Source organism: Lepidochelys kempii, chromosome 2 (assembly GCF_965140265.1).
Source record: "Lepidochelys kempii isolate rLepKem1 chromosome 2, rLepKem1.hap2, whole genome shotgun sequence".
Lineage (NCBI taxonomy): Eukaryota > Metazoa > Chordata > Testudines > Cheloniidae > Lepidochelys > Lepidochelys kempii.
In genome coordinates this window covers 172,554,316-172,575,439 of record NC_133257.1, presented here as the reverse complement: position 1 = coordinate 172,575,439, position 21,124 = coordinate 172,554,316, and the positions used below count along the sequence as shown (strand labels likewise).

At 40.8% G+C, this 21,124-nt stretch overlaps 1 protein-coding gene across 2 annotated transcripts in view; it reads left to right on the top strand.

Moving 5' to 3' along the window:
* CNTNAP2 (contactin associated protein 2) overlaps positions 1 to 21,124 on the top strand; it is a 1,665,145-nt gene that overhangs the window by 1,608,051 nt on the left and 35,970 nt on the right. The window contains exon 22 of one of the 2 annotated variants that reach the window (XM_073332790.1): positions 2,883 to 2,939. The exons of the other annotated variant lie outside the window; for it this stretch is intronic. Within the exon in view, the coding sequence (XP_073188891.1) occupies positions 2,883 to 2,926 (44 nt within the window). The 3' untranslated portion in view covers positions 2,927 to 2,939. Of the gene's footprint in view, positions 1 to 2,882; positions 2,940 to 21,124 lie in introns of those variants that run through there. 2 annotated transcript variants of the gene reach the window in all.

Here is a 21,124-nt window from a genome sequence, read left to right as displayed (position 1 = left end):
CATATAACAATTTTTAGCTTCCAGGGAAAGCTTAGCCGCATCTTTCTCCATCCTAGACCTTTTGTCGTAATGTCTGTCTGTCTTTCTCGTCCTATTAAACAGTCTCATTTTCCAGTTAGATCCAGTTAGATCTCTCATTTAGATTAAATTTTACTTTTTGTCATCTTATTTTAATATTATCCTTTGGGTAAAAAAAGTAGTCCTCAAAGTAGCTATTCAAGTCTTACTTCTAACTAAGAATTCAGTTATAAATATTGATTCCTTTGATTACTTACATATTCCTCTCTCTCTCTCTCTCTCTCTCTCTCTCTCTTTTTAAGGCATCTTGCCTTAATTAATCCTTTCTCCCGATCTATCTTGGATGCATTGTTTCAGAAATTGGAGGGAATTCACCCAAAGAAAAATAAAATCTCTTCATCATACAGAGAAGCAGCATTTCTGTTCTTGTCAAGAGACTCCTGGTGCTCCAAATGAACTGAAGTAGCCTATTATTATTAAATTAATTCAGGCTTCATTTTCACAGTATGCCAACAAGAGAGATTTCTGTTTCATGGATTTCATCTGGGAGTTCTGTAACCAAGGGGGGAAACAGTTCCATTTCCACTTTTTCTTTTTCATTGTTTCTGCTATTGGAAATGTCCGATTTCTTTTTTCTACCTGCCACATGCCAATTTTGTGTGAAACAGCCATCGTGAAAAGTTTCTTGGGAGATACACAAATGCAAACAGTGTTTTACACCAGCCACAGACCTGAATTTGAGGCTGGGTAAAATGCAGCTCCTGTGGTAGTTTCACTGCATGGTATAACTGTCCCAGTTCCTCCCCACAGTGACCATTGTTGGACATAAAACTGGAATCTGCTCTCCAACCCCATGAGCTACACAAGAACAACATTCCATCCAACCTTTCACTGGCTGACTTGTAACAGTACAAGGTGTTGGTGTGCACAACATTCTAAACCTAATGCACATGGATGTAAAGCCTTGTTCACACTAGGAAAAAGCTAAAATGACTTCTGAGAGCTGTTTTCCAGACCATTTAAACTTCCACATCGTCATGATCTCTCTTTGTAACCCATCACTATTTAGCCAAAGTCTGGTAAACAGTGTGAAGGCAGAACTGTGTTTGAGGTTACCCCGGGGAGGATTTGGACACAGTTCTGCAACATGTTAGTAGTATGATTTGGAATGGAATAGCATGAATGCAAGCCAGACTATTCATTTTGGAATCATGTTATGTTCCATAAATAGAGTTTAAAATAGTAGCATGATATTTATCCTTCCACAGGTGCAAAAACTACATAAGTAGCAAAACAGTGGAAGGTGATAGTCCACTGAATGATCAAAGTAAGTTCAGGACTCCTTATAAGCCTTGTCCTAGGTATGTGGAGGCCCACTACAGGGCTTGCAGGTGAGTTATAGGTCTGGGTTGAGTTACATGTTGTCAGATTTGAGGGGAGAAACTTTACTTGTCTCTAGCCACTTTCCATGAGTCTTTAAATCTTATTCAGATTCACATAAAATTATTTTAAAATATATGCCTAGTTATACTGAGCAGGTTCCTTTATCAGGTCTTCTCAAGCTAGGACAGAGTGCTCTTTTGAATAAGTTATTTTGCTGTTCATGACATCAGAGACCTGAGGCAAACTCTCCTGCTACTGCCAAGAGACTGACTCACTGTGGACAGGCACCTTATAGATAGTCTCTCTTGTTGGCTTCTTTTCTTTCTCTATATTGAGAGAGCCTGGTTTACATAGTACTACAGGTTATCAGACTTGCAATATTTCTTGGCTTACAGGAACAGATTAGACACATTGGCAAGATTGCAGTGACCAAGACTGATGCGTTTTGCAGTAAAGACTTGGATTTTTGAAAATCTATTGAACAGAACTGTGCCATGTTCTTTGATTTCATTGTGCAGGGCTTTATACTCATCTTTTCTTACCTTTCAATTACTACTATGAATCATTTATATTGAAGTAGTTGCTGCGTGGTTTCCGCCCGACTCCAGACTGCATTACGCTAGCCACTGTTCAAGCATATAGTAAGTGACAGTCCCTGCGCCAAAGATCCATGTGAGTTTTCTCCCTTGCGTTTTGCATTGTTTCAGTTCTGGACAATCCCTAAATCTCAAAGTGATATTCCATCAAAATTAGTGTTTCACCTGATTTTGCATCAAAACCTTGAGAGTTCAAATTTCACTTTTTTTAATGTATAATGCATAAATCAATTCAGATTGGCTCAAAACTGGGCCCAGGTGAGTTATAACTTGGTCTGAGTCTTGAGCCCTTTATAAAGTTTAAGACCTGGCAAGTATTGGGAATATTTAGCACAACTCTGATGTTTTAGATGAAAGGACTCTGTTTGTCCTGCTTATTCTGCTTGCTGTAGTACAGGGTCTGAAATCCTGACTGGCTAAAAGAAAATTGCATATTGCTTCAGAGAAATGTGAATGTTTATTCCAACATGAGTGTAATGCATTTTAATGATTAAAGCCCTTCTGTGGAGCTCATTTGAATAGATTTATAATAAAACTTGGTTGTAGGCAGTAAATAAATGGTGCTGGGTAGTGGGGGAAGAAAAAATATTCAGGGGATATTATGGGTAAAAATAAATATTGAATATATGCAGGATCAACCAAAGTGCTCAGTAAAGTGACAACAAGATTTAGAAATGAATCAAACTATTGATGTATAGGTTTGGGCCATGGTGATTTTTGCAGGTTGTGACCTGAAGGTGCCTCCTCCCTCCGACAGGCAGTTTTAAAATTAAACTCATTTTTAAACAGAGCAGAATGCCTGTCATGGTAGTTACATGAGCAGTATTAACCTTTGCAAATGGACTCCGTGGCTTGAATTGGTAATTATGCATTTCTCTCTGTTAGGAGTTACAAACTCATCAAGATTCAGCATTGAGCATCTGTTTTGAAGCTCCAGGTGACAAGAGCTGATGGGCTGCAACAACATGGCGGCTAGGAATGGAGAAAAATGCTGCCTATCTCAGCGTTAGACAGAATTGCTATTTATATTAGCTCCCAAATGTTATCAAAGCAAAGAAAATTAAACAGTAGACCTCTTTAAAGAATAAGAGCAAGTTTACTAGACTTTAGAGGGATAATAAGGTACGCTTTTTTTTATAGGTTTTATTATCTCTTGGAAAATCTATTCTCTGACTTTGTAACAAATTTGTTAGGAAATTAAGTGAATGTGAGACAAATGAATTGGTCATTAGAGTTGGTAAATAAGGATATTGATTGATGTCCTACATTCAATGATTTGCAGAACACCAGCTATTGTAGGTATGCAGTGTGTGTGTGAAAGAACCGGTTATTTTATATTCTTATAGTAAAACTGTGCTGAATTTCATTTGTTGGGATGAATTACTGCTGTTTGGGTGATCATATTGCATTAACTCACCTGTGAATGACTATCGTGAAATTGGATCCACATCTTTGATAATCTCTCTCACACACAATCACTCAGTGCTAATAATATTCTACCTGATCATACATCTCAAAAAAGTCATATCACGTTCATTATATTTGTCTAAGTTAATAATTCTTATTTTCATTATTATGATAGCTGATGAACTTTGTTTATAAATGAAAGCAAATAAGCTTACATCCAAGACAGTAATTCAATCTTAGAATTTTGATGATGTGTATAAACAGCTCGAATTTAACTCTCATACTTTTATGATATCAAAATTCAATTGAATTAGTGTTGTGATGGCTGTCAGCCCATACGTTACCCTGTAAGTAAGTCCCAGTGCAAGCAATGAGCTATAGTATTTAAGAGGCATAAAGTAATGTCAGTTACATATTATGATTTTATTTTGCCTATGAAAGAGACAGTTACTTTTGACCTTTAAATGTTCCCTGTAATTTCTACTATCCAGGAAAATCAATTTCATTTGTGATCTAAACTGGAATTTGAACTCTGGTCTCCACGGAAGAGATATGAGATCATTAACCGATACCTGAATAGCCACCAGAGACACATAGAAAGAGCATTAGTTTAAAGTCTCATTTAAGTAGAAACACATAACCCAAGTCATTGTTTGGAACTTGAAGTCATACCCTTTGAGCCCAGAGTTGTGAATCAAATCCTGCAGGCAGCAGTTTTTGCTGACTATGAATAGCTTTACCTCCAAAGTAGCTGAGAGCTAAAGGAAAACTCCTTTAGAGCAGCATTAACTTCAGCTTGGTGGGACCCGCCAGAGGCAACATGCAGCAAGGCTTCAGCGACAGCATGGCCACCAACCTGGCAGCTCTTCCATAAGAAGAGGAGACATTTAATTGGAAGGCTTCCATTTGAAATGAATGCCCCCAGATCTGTGGGGCTCACAGGAGAGTAGCTTCCTGACCTGTTTTGCTGGCACTAAGCCCCGCACCAGTAAGGGACAAAAGGGTCCAACTCTGAGTTTAAACTCTTGGACTTATTGTCTTGCCTTTGCTCAGAAGGGGACAGTTTGGCCCACTAACCTTTATGCTCTTGTTGCTGGCTAACATTATTCTTGCTTTCTAAAACCTGATTTTATGGGAGGGAGAGAAAAAAGGTCAGCCCAAGGTTTTCCTACTCTTCCAGAACACATTCAGTGACTCTGACAATTTAGTGCTCTGGAGGATTTTTGTTTTTGTTTTGTCTTGAAGCAGTGGATGCAAGACATGCTCCCCCTTGCAATTCTAGCAATATGTTCCCTCCCTGATTTACCATGCTCCCTGGCCCCTCAGTCCAGGGTCTTGGAAGCTGCTAGCTGTCTTCTGTCTATCTTAAGAACTTATCTGGCCCCTGTTACCATAGAACCTGACGACCTCACAATCTTTAATGTACATATCCTCTAAACACCTCTGTGAGGGAGGGAAGCGCTATCACCCCCATTTTACAGATGGGGAACTAAGGCACAACTGACTTGTCCAAGATTACAGAGGAAGTCTGTGACAGAACAGGGACAATCCCCAAACCAAAAATATTTAATTTTTTGCATCTGAAGATTGAAAATTTGCAGCCAAAAACTGAAAAGGGTTGGCTTTAGGACATCCATTTCTTTGACAAAATCCCCAAAACTTTTGAAGAAAAATGTTGACAAAAGCAAAATCTTTTCACTTTCATTTTTTTTTCACAGAAACAAAAAACACTTCCCAAATCAGCTCTGAAAAGAAACTATATGAGTGAAAACTGCAGTACTATTATTTAATGCTTGTTCTATTTAGCATCAATCCTCTCTTCAAACCAAACTTGCATTTGCTGAAGTGACTGACTGCAGCACCATAAGAGTCAGTTCTTAAAATAACGGGTGACTTCTGTTTGTTAAAATATGTCATCTAGCAGAAGCATATGCCACAAGTAATGAAAGAACAGCTCTTCCTTAAAGAAATGTACTTCCAGCATCTTTTGTATCATCTTTTTCCTGAGGTGTTGCTCCTCTCCTTATAGTCTCTTGGCAGTAATAAATAGGACTGTTTCTTTAGAGGCAAGTTGCAAATCTCTGTTCTCCTTCTCTTCCCTTTCTTTTGTCACAAATACTTTAAACAAGAACAGCTATAGAAAGAGGATGCAGCAGTTTTGCTACTCAGAAATACAGTAATGGATCCCTTTGCTGTGCAGCTGTGGCAACATGTCAGGCATGGAGACAGGAGACTAATTCATAAATATCTCAGCATAAAGTTCCATCAGGCAGCTTTGTGGTGGTCAGACTGAGCAGGGATTAAAGGATACCTGGGAAAACCTGGCAGTGTTGACAAAAAGTCATACCTGATAGCCATCCCCAGCATTGCTTCCTTCTCTTTCTTCTCTCTCCCTGTGCTTATATTTTCTCCTCTCAGTGTAGATTTTGTGCTGTCCTTCATGTGGCTGATTTGTCCTTCAAACTCAAAGAGATATTCTCGGTCAAGGCCTTGAAAAATGCCTGCTAGAAAGGTGCTACTCAGACACCCGCTCAATCAGATAGCACAGCAATGGGTGATACAGAAATCTGTCCCTAATAAACCCCCTGAGATTCATCCCAGGTCTTCTTACTTTACATCCCTGCCTTATGTCGCCTTCCTGCCAAGCAACTGGGTGAGACTCTCAAATGAATATATCATGCTGACCTTTAAACGGATGGAGAGAGTCATTGTTGGCTATTGCCATTCATGGGCGTGAGGTCCTTCCAAACCTGAGTTTTTGCCAGCACCCTCCCCCTAGGAGGTGAGACACTGGGAACAAGCATCAAACCTGGCACCAAATGCCTGCATTCTGTTGGGAGTCAACAGGTTTGTCCCCTTTTAATATTTGCTTTGCTTGTTTTGTTCATTTCAGTAGCTGACCTTTAACAATTAATATTTCTACCCTTCTGCAGCCATAACAGCAGAGATGGTGGTAAAGCTTTGCATTTTCATTCAGCAATAGTGCTTGATATGTTTCAGAGTAACAGCCATGTTAGTCTGTATTCGCAAAAAGAAAAGGAGTACTTGTAGGACCTTAGAGACTAACCAATTTATTTGAGCATAAGCTTTCATGAGTTACAGCTCACTTCATCGGATGCATACTGTGGAAAGTGTAGAAGATCTTTTTATACACACAAAGCATGAAAAAATATCTCCCCCACAGTACTGTCCTGCTGGTAATAGCTTATCTAAAGTGACCACTCTCCTTACAATGTGTATGATAATCAAGGTGGGCCATTTCCAGCACAAATCCAGGGTTTAACAAGAACGTCTTTGGGGGGGTGGGTAGTAGGAAAAAATAAGTGCTTGATATATATTTCAGTTTACTGCTCTCCCAAGAGGCAGGTAAGCATTGTCATAGTTCAGGGCAATTGCACCTGTGTTTCTCCCTTAGTGGTTCAGTAAGGACACCCATTCTTAGGCTTCTGGCCTCACCAGCTGTTGCCTCTCTGGGATGGAGACACGTTTCTCTCTCCCTTTTGACCAGAGTATTTCCAGGCTGCACAGTTCCCTCACTGTAGAGTCATTTTCTCAGCAAAAGACAGGCTGCCTAGAAGGCTTGCTTCACTTCTCTCCTTAAAGATGGTAAACAGTGTGATTGCCACAGATATAAGTTACCACACAGCTGTTTCTAAGCAAGCAGATTTATTCTTAAAGTAGAAAGCATTACAGAGAAAACATATTACAAACAATAAAAGAACCTACACACATGCTAATAAGCTTACCAGAGATCACCCCATTCACTCTGACAAGGAATGTGGATGGTGATTAGTCCTTCCAACCCTTCCATAAGGATTGGGGCCCACCTTACACCAGAAGTGCTGTCCTTTTGCTGCAACAGAAAGGAGGAGACTGACTGTGGTTTAAAACCAGACTATTTATCCAAAAATTCTTTTTTGTCTGTTGGTTCCAGGAGCATCTAGTTTGAACTAGTATATGCAGACCTCTCTTGAGAGTGGCTTCAAAGGGCTGATAACCAAAGAAATTACATTGGCGTACCCAAAGTTACATAAATCTCACAATAACACATAAACAATAGCATTTTTAATACAATGGGGGCCCAGAGCCATAACGAAGGTGGGGTTCAATTACCTTGTTTCAAGAGGTGGGATGACCTCATGTTGTTGTTCTCTCTTGTGGGCTTCCCATCCCTGTAACCAAGGTGCAAAGCCTCAGGGGAGGAAAAATGGGGTGGAGAAAAGCCAAAAAAACCCAGCAGTGGCACAAATATGCTTGCTCACCCCTGGCCTACTTACAGCTCTGACAGACCCCAAACACATTAAACCCAATTCAATAAGGTTTGTCTAGGATATGCAAGATTTTGTTATATCTGTCACAAGTATTACCGTCCCCATTTTACAAGTGAGTTTAAATGGCTTCACACAACATATCAGTTGCTCAGCTGAAAACAGAACCAGGGGAATCCAGATTCCCATTCTCCATCCCAAGTCAATAGACAATGCTAATTATGGTCAGTGCTGGTGATAATATGCTGTCCTCCCCACCCCCCCGCCCTGTCACCCCCCCAACCTGGTTTAAACACACTTTAGTCATAACTGCATCATATATCCATAATTCTTAGTACACACCGCATGCATACATCACTCAAGAATATTAATGGGCAGTAAGTTATTAGTTTTCAAATGATTACCTCACAAAGCATACTTTGTACAAAAATTATTACAATAGAGTGTAGGATGTGAATACAGGGATGCTCAGGTTCACAGCATGCACACTGTCTTCCTTGTGTGTGTGTACCCTAATTTTGTTAAATCAAAACCAGTTGTTTTCTGAGCAATCCAAAGCACTAGTTCTTAATGAGAACTATGACACTAACTGGTTATACTTCTGAAACACAGCCCATTCAAAAATGAGTAGATGCAGTTTTTAAAGCAGAAAGCAAGTAGGTTTGGGTTTTTGTTCCATTGAATTTTCCATGTTGCCCCTCATTGGTTGTTGCGTTTAGTGTGCAGGAGGGCTAGTGGTCTGTGATATACAGGAGGTCAGACTAGATCATCTGGTGGCCCCTTCTGGCCTTAAACTCTATCACTGTGACTCTCAGAACTCATAAATGGACAAAATCTCTCCAGCCAAACCTTAAAAAAAATGTTTTGGCAAAGACCAGCCATGGAAAGTTTTCAAGCTGAAAGGCAAATGTTTCACACATTTGAATTTGTGAAAATGGGGACACTTTAATATGGAAAATGTCTTGTTACCTGACCGATAGTGGTCTCTACCAATGCAACCCCAAGTGACTGGTTTCTCTTGTTTCTCTGGTGGTGCATTTCTTATTTCAATGTCAATATGTTTGTCATATTGTGTTAGGGGAAAAAAAATTTAAAATAGGAGACTGGTTGTAAAATTACAAATGTTGGTTGGGTGATTCAAGCACAAGTGCGGTACCAGAAACTACACATTTTAAATTTGTTAGATTCAAGTCAATTGTATCCCTTTAGCACCCGAATATCTGAATTCTAAAGAACAGCAGGAATGTGGAGCAGCAACACAAAGTTAGTGTTTTAAGAGGACAGGGGAAGGAACTACTGCTTTATCCTGGAAAACACTGAAAAATGTTCTCATCATAATAGTGTGACAATAATTACAATTATAATTTTTAGAACGGGTCAAAAGTCAGAATTTCCCTCCTATGAAAAATTCTAAAATTAACAAAATGTTCCATATTGGAAAGAAAAGTAGGAAAATTTGTAATTTCATGCGTCATGGAGTTTGGAAGCCCTGGAGCCCCTGACTGTGGTGCAGTCCATGTGGCAGGCTGCCATGGAAGTATGGATCCTGGAAGTCCTGGGGCCCTGACTTCAAAGCACCCCACCAGATAAGCTGCCAAGGAGCCGGATGGGTTGAGGTGGCAAGGAATCCAGGCAGAAATGTGCCAGGCAGGCAGGGTCCAACCCTACTTGTGCTCTGCTGGAAGATTTCTGAAAACCAGAAACTGAAAATCAGCATTTTATGACAGAAATACATTCAGTCAGAATCTTTCTGACCAGTTCTAATTATTTGTACTACAGTAACACCTAGAGGCCCCAACAGAGTTGAGAGCCCCATTGTACTGGGTGCTCTATAAATGTATTAGGGATACGGCATCTGCTCCAAAAATGTCTTCAGTCTAAACAGGTCAGACAGACAAAGGGTAGGATAGGACACTGAGGCACAGAGAGGTGAAGTGACTTGCCTAAAATCACAAGTGTGTTAGTTACTGAACTAAGAATAGAAATCAGTGATTAGATTCTGATATATATCAGCATCACTCCTTTGATTTCAGTGGAGCTATACCAATTGATGCCAGCTAAGAAACTAGCCCCATTTTTCGTGACTACTAGTCCAGAGCCAACCCCATTGCCTTTTTGGTATGGTATGTATATTTTCATCATTCATTTTTATTAGAAACATTTGCACAAACCAGAATTTTTCTTTCTGAACAGCTCATAGGCTCCTGCTACTTATTCTTCACTTGGAATAATAATCAGTTTGTGATATCACTATTATCTTTTAAATAAAAAATTGTCATGTCACATCATTTAAGGAATGAGGAATAAGTAGTAGGAGTAGAAGAATTAAGGATCAAAGCTCCTGTTGTGAATGTCTCTATAGAATCTTAGCTATGGTCTTGCGCGGATATCCTTGGATTATTAAAGGCAAGTGTCTACACAAACCAAGAGTATTTTCAAGTAAGCATCCTTTTGAAATAGTTAAAAAATTTCTAGGTGATTCCAGATGCAGAAACTAAAGGTAAACCATACAGAAGGCAGTTATCTGAGTTCCAGATCAAAACAGCTGCAATCTTTTTACCTGATAATACTGCATAATTTACTCAGGCATAATACCCCCCCCCCACCGTCCCTCCCGCCCAAGGTAGACCATCATAATGGCAAACCTTCCTTTTGACATCCATACACTTCTACAATTGCAGCATCAAATTTTTTTAAAAGGGATCCAACTTTGGCACTCTGAGGACAAACCAGTATGTGTCAGTTTACATGGTTCAAATTCTCATCTTTTTTCTTAGCCCCCTTTACAGCTCCAACATTTTCTTATTCTCTAAGATTTTTGGACCCCCAAACCAAGGATTCATTATCACATCTTAATGGAAATAAGTGGAAATTATACTGGTAATTGGTAAACATTCCTTTAATCCCTGTCCATTCCCCAATCACCTTTAAACAATCTTGCTGAGTTGCCACTATTTCTTCCTCCTTCAAATTGCACAGATAGTGGTTTCCAAGTCACTTAAATGTTACTAACTTTTTAAACTATTCTATTCAAGTTATTATATGGTGCTAATCCTCATAGTATCTGAGCAAGTTTAAAAAACAAAAGCAATCAGACATAACCCATTAAATAAAATAAAATGTTATGAAGCTTATCAAAAAGTAAAATGATCTTAAGCTATAAACAAAGGTTACCCTTTTCACTAAGCATGGCTGCCGTACACCACCAGCAACTGATGTTGAGAAGTGTGTTTTACAAGATGCCTCCAAAGTCTGAACACTGGATGTTAAAATAATAAGTAGTCATGAGGAAAGAAATACAAAGAAAAAACACTATTATATCTTGGACTGCTACAGAACCTTATGTCTGGGGATCTCAAAGTGCCTTACAAACATTAATGAACCACAGTGTGTGATATATGCACAATTGTCACCTATTCACATCTAGGGGCAGGTCCTCAGCTAGTTTACATTGTCATTTCAGTGGCGCTGTGACACCTTGCACTCAGCTGAGGCTCTGCTGCACAGTGATTTTCATTAAGTATCAATAAGTTTTAACTTTCTGATCCAGTTTTAATAATGATGGCCATGAATCCTCAAGTTGTAGTCATATCGTGTGTTGGTGAAAAAAAGAAATCCAGTCCATATATTTCACTTTCCCTCTATGTGTTCACTGCATTTCGGTAGAAAGAACTAGTACTGAAACCAGCCAGGACTCCACTCCGTGTTTTCCATCTGTTCTTTACCTGCATGTCTGTATAGTCTAGTGTTTTGTGCCGCACACTATTGGCTGAAAGCAGAGAGATGGAATTCCAGCTGACAAAAGGAGGTTCCTAGAGGCTCCCTAAATCTAGTCAGCCAGTTGACAATCCACCTTCTTCACAAAGAAGAAGGAATTACCTGAGCAAGGGTTGAAAGGAAAGAAAAAAAGGTAACCTGAAGGGGGATGGGGAGGTTCTTTGAGATGCTTTTGATGCATGAGCCTGTTATGCTACAGAGGCAGAAACAAACACCAAAAAGGTTACATTAGTGATGTCAATCTGATAGCCTAGGTTTAGTTTTCTGTTTGAGTCACTGTATTCTGAGGTAATATCCCACTGTAAACATAGGTGGGAGGGGAGGGAGGGGAGGATTCACAATTGCCGTTAGCACTTTTTGTTCTTCATACAGATGGGTCAGTAGGAGCCCACTCGCCAAAACTGGAGTGTGAATGTGTGTTGGTGGGGAGGGAGGGAAACAATGCTACTGACGGTGTGGAAATGAGACACCGTTTTTAAAAATGTTGTGAATTCATCTCAGGCTGATGCTGAGACTTGTCTATTTTGTTAGACACCCACCATGTCAGTAGGATTTTCAAAGCTCGTTTTAGCTACATTATCTTTCTGTTGAGGTTTACTTCTCCATTTCTAATTAGATTTGACCAGTTTGATTGGTAGGTAGGACAGGCATCTCAAAGGAAAACAAAAGGGTAGTAGTCTGTGATTCAGTTCATCCTCTCTGACGCCAAGGTTTCAACACACCTGTAAGGTTTCTTTACATTTTTGTTTTTAAAATGGGGGGGAGAAGCAAAGTAATAGAGGAAATGGTGATATATGTGACTTTTCCCTTGTTCGATAAATATGAAACAGAATATTTTTAACCTAGCCTAATACAGTATTTGAAAATTGCAATATATCTTGTCTGATTCTAGCCACTTCAGCTAACTTAGTGCATTGTTTTTATGCATGCCAGTACTGCGGGGGACACAATAAAAGGCTTTTATTCTAACCATCAGCCTTTTGCAGGCTATTCTCTTTTGGGTTTAGAGGCCCTCCCTCTCCCAATGCAAACCCAATTGATTTCAGATTAGAAACTAACAAACCAAATCCCAGCCTCAGCATTTGCAGGGAAGAAAAGAAAATAATTTGCTATAGCTAGTCACCAAAGCTACTGTATTGCAAATGGCATTATATGTGCTCAAATATTACTCCTAATTTATTTTGCTGATTGGAGTTATTTCACACACACACACACACACACACACACTCCTTTCAGTTTAGTAGAAAATCTTGGCAGTTTTTGGTTTGGATTTGGCTGACAATATGGGCTGGATTGGCACCATCTAATTGGACCCAAATGCAGTCACTCAGTTAGTGTCTGCATGTTTGTATCCCCCCAGCTCTGTTTTTTATCGAGTCAGCTAGAGTGTGTAATGTAATATATTACCTCCCGAATAAGGCTGTAAAAGAACACATCACAGTAATCATAATAATAACCATTACAGGATGATTGATGTGCAGTATTGTGCATTTGAGCTCCAATTACAAAAGAAATAAAAAGAAAAGGAAGAAATAAAGGTCCACTACTAGTGTTTCTCCATTAATTCAGAGAATTAAAGTCTGTGATAGGAAAGACTCTTAGACCTCAAACCCATATGCTTCTTTAGCTGTTGGTTTCCATTGTATCAAGCTACATGTACATTTCTTTTAATAAATCACAAATGTTATCAGTCAAAATAAGGGGGGTTTGGTTTTTAAATCTTGGTGTAATCCTCCACTTCTCAGTATGAGCCCTGGTCTACACTATGGGGGGGATCGATCTAAGTTATGCAACTTCAGCTACGTGAATAACATAGCTGAAGTCGACGTACTTAGATCGACTTACCGTGGTGTCTTCACTGCGGTGAGTCGACTGTTGCCGCTCCCACGTCGACTCCGCCTGTGCCTCTTGCCGTGGTGGAGTACAGGAGTTGACAGGAGAACGCTCAGGGATTGATTTATCACATCTAAACTACACACGATAAATCGATCCCTGCTGGATCGATCGTTGCCCTCCAATTCGGCTGATAGTGAAGACATACCCTTAGTAAAATTTAGTGCCTAGTAGCTTGTGCTGGACACACTTTTTTGCACGGTTTTGCCCCTTACTAACTACTGATGCACTCTAAGACTTCACCTGAGTGAAAGAATGCCAGTCACATTGAACTATGCCAGACTGTGTGATGGCTCTGACAAGTGGGTCTCAGGGCAGCAGCTTGGAAGGGCCGAATGTCTGCAGATTTGAAAAATGTCACAATCTCTTCCACAAGATGTGCTCAGTACAGAAAATGCAATAGGAAATTCCACACTGTGCACAAATTCAAAAAACCTGGAACCAAAACTATCAGACAGTAGAGGCTTGTTTGCTCTATTTCCAGGTTTTCAGATCAACCTCACCACTGGTGTTTAGACATGCAAGAAACTGTTCAAAATACAAATCACATAGATTCACATTGTGAAACATGCAATACTGGATAAAAAGACATAAAAGAAACTGCTGCTAGAAAGTTACATTGATTTTTCCGCATCCTATAGTATCTTTTCAGTTGATGAAATAAATTACATCTCATTTCTGCAGCAGACATAGATTCATATCATCATATAAATCAAGTAGCTTTTTTTACACAAGTAGAAGATTCAAAACCGGGAAGTAGAATGAACAAAAACAATCATAACCTTTGAAAGGAAGAAAATCTATTAGGTCACTCATCCCTTCCTGTCAAAGATTAATCTATATAGATACTGTCTTGCCCATTCAAGCTTTAAATGACCCAAGCAAGCTTCCACCTTGGAAGACCCTTCAAGAATCTAATTAATCTCATCACTGAATATTTTCTGATATTTGATCTTAATTTTAATTTTCATAATTTCATCAGCTACTCCAAGTTACATCACCTACATTACTTCTCCTTCATAATCTTGTTTCAAGAGATTTTTACTTTTTACATATTTTGGGGTACTATCATGCTCCCATATAAAAGGGAATTTGACTTTTGTTTTTTCAAAAGGTACATATCTTATAAGTAGGGGCCAGCAAGTCTTGGGGCAAATATCCACTAGAAAATATGTTGCGACTTCCAAAATCACTTTCAATTATCATCTAAGCCATATTGGAATTCAAAACTGGACAGGGCTTTCTAATTTAAAACCAAGTGAAAATTGCTGTGGGAATGGTGTAACATACTTCAGTAGGGTAAAGTTGATCTACAGTACCACCAAAGGTGGTATAAAAATAATCAAATTCCAGATGTCTTTATTCAGGATGGTGTACTCTGGATGCAAGTGGTGTGTGTAAAACCAAGAAACATCTTGGTGCCAGCTGGCAGAGGGCACAGGGGGTGGATAAAGTTTTTAGGGATTCTCTGGGTTGGATATTTGCATAATAATTCACTAAAGGGTAGCATGTGAGGTCCTTACCAATCAGAGATGTCGCGTAACTGTTGAGAGTGGAGGGGGCACAATTTCAAGGTTCTGATGGTATGCAGAGGGGTTCAGGGCAGGGCATATATACCCTGGCAGAAGTCGGGGGCAGGGGGACACATATGACCCTGCGTGTCTCCCCACATATCGCCTTTGCTACCAGTAGTCAGTAGCCCTCTGGTCATCATAATCAGTGCAAAATGTATCTATGGATAATATTTAAGGAGTTGTGTCTGTACTGAAAATTATTTTCCTAAGGCAGGTAACATGTCTCGAACAGGTTTCTTTCATGCAGGAGGTAACGGATGCTTTTCTCTCTGTCTGATCATATGTGTATTGGGCATTGTATGTCTCACAATGGATGCCTGTTTGCACATTGAGCCAAATGCTAATCAGGAGATTCTGAAATCTTCAAAAGAGGAAAATTACTGAAAGAAAGAAATAGCAGGAGGGGATCCTGTTTACGAGTAATGGCAATAGATGGTTGGGGTTTCTATGGGGTTGCAGAAGTACACCCTGGATCCTTCACCAAGAAGGCAAGGTAACACCCCATTTGTCTTATGAACAGAGGGCCATGGCTGCAAAACTTTGGACTTTGGGTCAGCATTGTTCTATAAGGCATGAAAATATCTAGTGAAGTTAGTAGGCTCTAGAACGTGTGCTATGATTTTATTGTATAGGTTACCATTTGTTTCCAATACTTCTACTTTTTACACTTCTTCTTGTTAACACTATACTTTCTAAGTAAACTTTTACTTGTTTTCATTACAAAAATACCTAAGTGCTGTGTGTTCAGCAGAGAAGTGATCTGAGGTAGAATTGGTAAGCTGGGGTGTACTGCTTTTTGGAAGCAGCAAATCTGTGGATACTGTGAGTGTCCAGAGGACCAGGAGCTGGGCACTTCCAAGAGACATCGAAGGGTTTGGATGAGCCTGTTGCTAACTTGGAGAGAGAGTTTGGGGTCTGCATAGGCCTAGAGGCAAGTGTTTATGTTGCCCATGGCCAGCGGAGTCAGGGAACTGACCTACAGCAGGCACAGACAAGGCTTCCTCACTCTAAGGGTAGGTGGTAGCGAGGTGCATCACAGTCCTGGGTACCCCACAGGAAGCATCACAGTATGTAAATACAAATAAAATCTTAATAGAAAAGTAGCTCTCAAAGTTTTAGATTGATACAAAGTATCAGACCCAGATAGTTACTGCAATTTTATTTCCCTTTCAAAGTGAGACAATGGAGAGAGAATATATCCTATCCATTCATATGATTTGACTGCAATTTCATTAAGGGTATGTAGAGCTGGTGATGATATAGACCACAGAGCAAAGCAAGAGAGATTGTACAAACAGGCCACATAAGTGAAACCAGTGAAAGTACACAATTATTATCTAAACAAAATTAAAGACTACTTTATACAATTGAAACCACAAGCGGGCATGGTTTTTAAGAATGCACAATATAATTTCATGGATTGGAATTTGGCCAGGTTAGCTTACTTTTGACAACAGGTAATCAGGACATTGAGTTTTCATCTTATCTAAACAGCATTTCTGTAAATGAGTTGCATTACAGCCAAACCCAGAAAGCATAATATCATGTACACACAAACTATGTCTATCAGATATTTTTTGAATAGTAAAGTTATTCCTGCTTTGAAATTCACAAAAGGCATTGTTTAAATCAATAGTTATTATAAGTTTTAAATTAGAATCAACTCACAGATTCTGCTGTAGTTTAACCTTGAATTCTGTGGGAAAAAGTCCTGGGATTTTCCCCCCCTATTTCAGTCAAAACTCCTATGAGAACAGTTAATCACAAGTAATAAAGAAAATGAATCTTTTTAAATCAGTCGTTTGGATTTGCATTTCACGTCACCCTTTCTTGTGTGTTTTGTTTTGTTTTTTTTGTCCATTTGATTATTTTAAATCCACTCATTTGAAAGTTCTCTATTCTTACCCATCTTTCATTTCCCCTCTCTCGTCTCTGAGATCTTCCTGCAGAGAAAGGAGAAAAGTATTTGCTGGCTGACTTCTCAGATTTAAAGTGGTGTGTTTGAATAATAGAATCATAGAAGATTAGGGTTGGAAGAGACCTCAGGAGGTCATCTAGTCCAACCCCCTGCTCAAAGCAGGACCAACACCAACTAAATCATCCCAGCCAGGGCTTTGTCAAGCCGGGCCTTAAAAACCTCTAAGGATGGAGATTCCACCATTTCTCTAGGTAACAACCTAGCTCAGTGGTGGGCAACCTATGGCCCACAGGCCGCATGCGGCTCATTAGGGTAAACTGATTGTGGGCCGTGAGATATTTTGCTGACCATTTTGTTGACCATCCGCAGGCACCGCCCCCTGCAGCTCCCAGTGGCTGCGGTTCTCTGTTCCCAGCTAATGGGAGCTGTGGGAAGTAGCGGCCACCACTGCGGGCCGCAGCTTGCCCACCACTGGTCTAGCTCCATCCTCTTTGGTACCCCCTCTTCAGGTAGTTGAAGGCTACTATCAAAACCTCCCTCACTTTTCTCTTCTGCAGACTAAATAATCCCAGTTCCCTCAGCCTCTCCTCATAAGTCATGTGCCCCAGACCCTAATCATTTTCATTGCCCTCCGTTGGACTCTCTCCAATTTGTCCATATGCTTTCTGTAGTGGTGTTATACCAATAAAATAAAACCCAGCAGGATCTTATTAAAGGGGAAAAGGCAAAATACCACATTTATTGTGAATACAGAAAGAATCATAGTAAGCAGTTAGTTATAGCTATAACATTCCATTCAATCTCATATTTATTTATACATTCATTCACAGACACACACACACACACACACACAGGTTCTGCAAGGTTGTTATCATAGTTACCAGCCTTAGAGTTGCTCATGCCAAGCCACTGGCAAGGTGACCTGGACATGAGGAGGGAGCAGGGCCTTTTCAGATGCACATCTGATGCTCCTGGAAGTTGGTTTGCAGAATCAGACCCCAAAGTTCTCACTTTCCAGAGTCCATTTTTATAGGAATTTCTTCCTACGTCAGTCTATGGGAATTGCTTCATCATGCTGTTGTTGAATCAGTCAGCAGATGTCACATTCCTGACGGCTCCGTGCTGCCAGATGTTACCTTGTTCTTTGGTTCTCCCATTCTTGAGGCTGTTGGGTGGATTCCAGTCTGACCTCCGGGGGTCCTCTGGTTATTTCCACTTGACGCCTTCTTCAGCCGATGGGCATTCTTAGGCTGGCACCTCCCTGATCATTCAGTTATTATCCACACCAAGTATCCATCCACATACATCCTCTATCTCTATTTTAATCACAATTGTTAACAAAGCAAGATGAATACAACAAAAGGGCGGGAGTCTCTGGGTGCTGTTTCTGTTGTTACAGAGTATTGCTTTGAGTCTCTCTCTCTGTGAGTAGTTGTTGTTACAAAGAAATGCTTTGAGAACAAACTCTGTCTTAGAATGTACTAACACAGTTAGCAGCTTGCAAGTTTCACACATAGAGGGAGAGAAACAGTACCAAAAACCAAGAGACCTCTTAATTGGTAATACCCTGGAATTCAAACTATGGGGAATCAAACTCATTTGTGATTTTAATACAGAACTTCTTTAATATGATCCAACAGTGGGGGGCCCAAAACTGGACACACTACTCCAGATGTGGCCTCACCAGTGCCAAATAGAGGGAAATAATCACTTCCCTTGATCTGCTGGCAATGCTCCTACTAATGCAGCCCAATATGCCATTAGCCTTTTTGGTAACAAGGGCACATTGACTCATATCCAGCTTCTCAACCACTGTAATCCCCAGGTCCTTTTCTGCAGAACTGCTGCTTAGCCAGTCTGTCCCCAGCCTGTAGCAGTGCATGGGATTCTTCTGTCCTAAGTGCAGGATTCTGCACTTGTCCTTGTTAAACCTCATCAGATTTATTTTGGCCCAATCCTCCAATTTGTCAAGGTCACTCTGGATCCTATTCCTACCCTCCAGTTTATCTACCTCTCTCCCCAGCTTAGTGTCATCCGTGAACTTGCTGAGGATGCAATCCATCCCATCATCCAGATCATTAATGAAGTTGCTGAACAAAACCAGCCCCGAGACAGACTCCTGAGGCACTCCGCTTAATACCGGCTGCCAACTAGACATTGAGCCATTGATCACTACCCGTTGAGCCGACTATCTAGCCAGCTTTCTATCCACCTTATAGTCCATTCATCCAATCCATACTTTTTTAACTTGCTGGCAAGAATACTGTGGGAGACCGTATCAGATCTTTGCTAAAGTCAAGATATATCATGTCCACCACTTTCCCCATATCCACAGAGCCAGTTATCTCATCATAGAAGGCAATCAGGTTGGTCAGGCATGACTTGCCCTTGATGAATCCATGTTGACTCTTCCTGATCACCTTCCTTGCCTTCAAGTGCTTCAAAATGGATTCCTTGAGGACCTGCTCCATGATTTTTCCAAGGACTGAGATGAGGCTGACCCATCTGTATTTCCTTGGATTCTCCTTCTTCTGTTTTTTAAAGATGGGCACTATATTTGCCTTTTTCTAATCATCCTGGACCACCCCTGTTCACCATGAGTTTTCAAAGATAATGGCCAATGGCTTTGCAATCACATCAGCCAACTCCCTCAGCACCCTAAGATGCATTAGATACGGCCCCATGGAGTTGTGCACATCCAGCTTTTCTAAATAGTCCTTAACCTGTTCTTTCACCACTGAGGGCTGCTCACCTCATCCCCATACTGTGCTGCCCAGTGCAGCAGTCTGGAAGCTGATGAGGCAAAAAAAGCATTGTGTGCTTCAGCTTTTTCCACATCATCTGTCACTAGGTTGCCTTCCCCATTCAGTAAGGGTCTCACATGTTCCCTGACCTTCTTCTTGTTGCTAACGTACCTGTAGAAACCCTTCTTGTTACCCTTCACATCCCTTGCTAGCTGTAGCTCCAGTTGTGCTTTGGCCTTCCTGATTACACCCCTGCATGCTCGAGCAATATTTTTATACTCCTCCCTAGTCATCTGTCCAAGTTTCCACTTCTAGTGAGCTTCCTTTTTATGTTTAAGCTCACCAAAGATTTCTCTGTTAAGCCAAGCTAGTAGCCTCCCATATTTGCTATTCTTTCTGCACATTGGGATGGTTCGTTCCTGCGCCCTCAATAAGGCTTCTTTAAAATATAGCCAGCTCTTCTGGACTCCTTTCCCCCTCATTTTAGCCTCCCAGGGGATCCTGGGGGAGTCAAAGTCTGCTTTTCTGAAGTCCAGGGTCCATATTCTGCTGTTCTCCTTTCTTCCTTTTGTCAGGATCCTGAACTTGACCATCTCATGGTCACTGCTGCCCAGGTTGCCACCCACTTCTACTTCCCCTACCAATTCTTCCCTGTTTGTGAGCAGCAGGTCAAGAGGAACACGGCCCCTAGTTGGTTCCTCCAGTACTTGCATCAGGAAGTTGTCCCCAACCTTCTCCAAAAACTTCCTGGATTGTCTGTGAACTGCTGCATTGCTCTCTCTTCAAGGTGATTGAAGTCCCCCATGAGAACCCAGGGCTTGTAATTTGGAAACTTCTGTTAGTTGTTCAAAGAAAGCCTTGTCTACCTCATCCTCCTGGTCTGGTGGTCTATAGCACACACAAACCCCACTACATCACCCTTGTTTCTCTCGCCTCTAAACTTAACCCAAAGACTCTCAACAGGGTTTTTTCCAACCTCATATTGGAACTCTGAGCAATCATACTGCTCCCTTACATACAGTGCAACTCTTCCACCTTTTCTCCCCTGCCTGTCCTTCCTGAACACTTTATACCCATCTATGACAGTTCTCCAGTCATGTGAGTTATCCCACCAGGTCTCTGTTATTGCAATCACATCACAGTTCCTTGACTATGCCAGGACTTCCAATTCTTTCTGCCTGTTTCCCAGGCTTCTTGCATTCGTGTACGGGCTCCTAAGATAACTAGCCGATTGACCTACTTTCTCAGTATGAATCAGGAGGCCTCTCCTGTTGCACCCTCCTCTTTGTGTTTCCTCCCAGTATCCCACTTCCCCATTTACCTCTGGGCTAAGGTCACCATACCCCGGCGAACCTAGTTTAAAGCCCTCCTCCTTAGGTTAGGAAGCCTGCCTGCGAAGATGGTCTTCCCTCTTTTTGTTAGGTGGATCCCATCTCTTCCTCGCAATCTTTCTTCCTGGAACATCATCCCATGGTCAAAGAATCCAAAGTCCTCTCTCCAACACCACCTGTGTAACCATACATTTACCTCCACAATTTGATGGTCC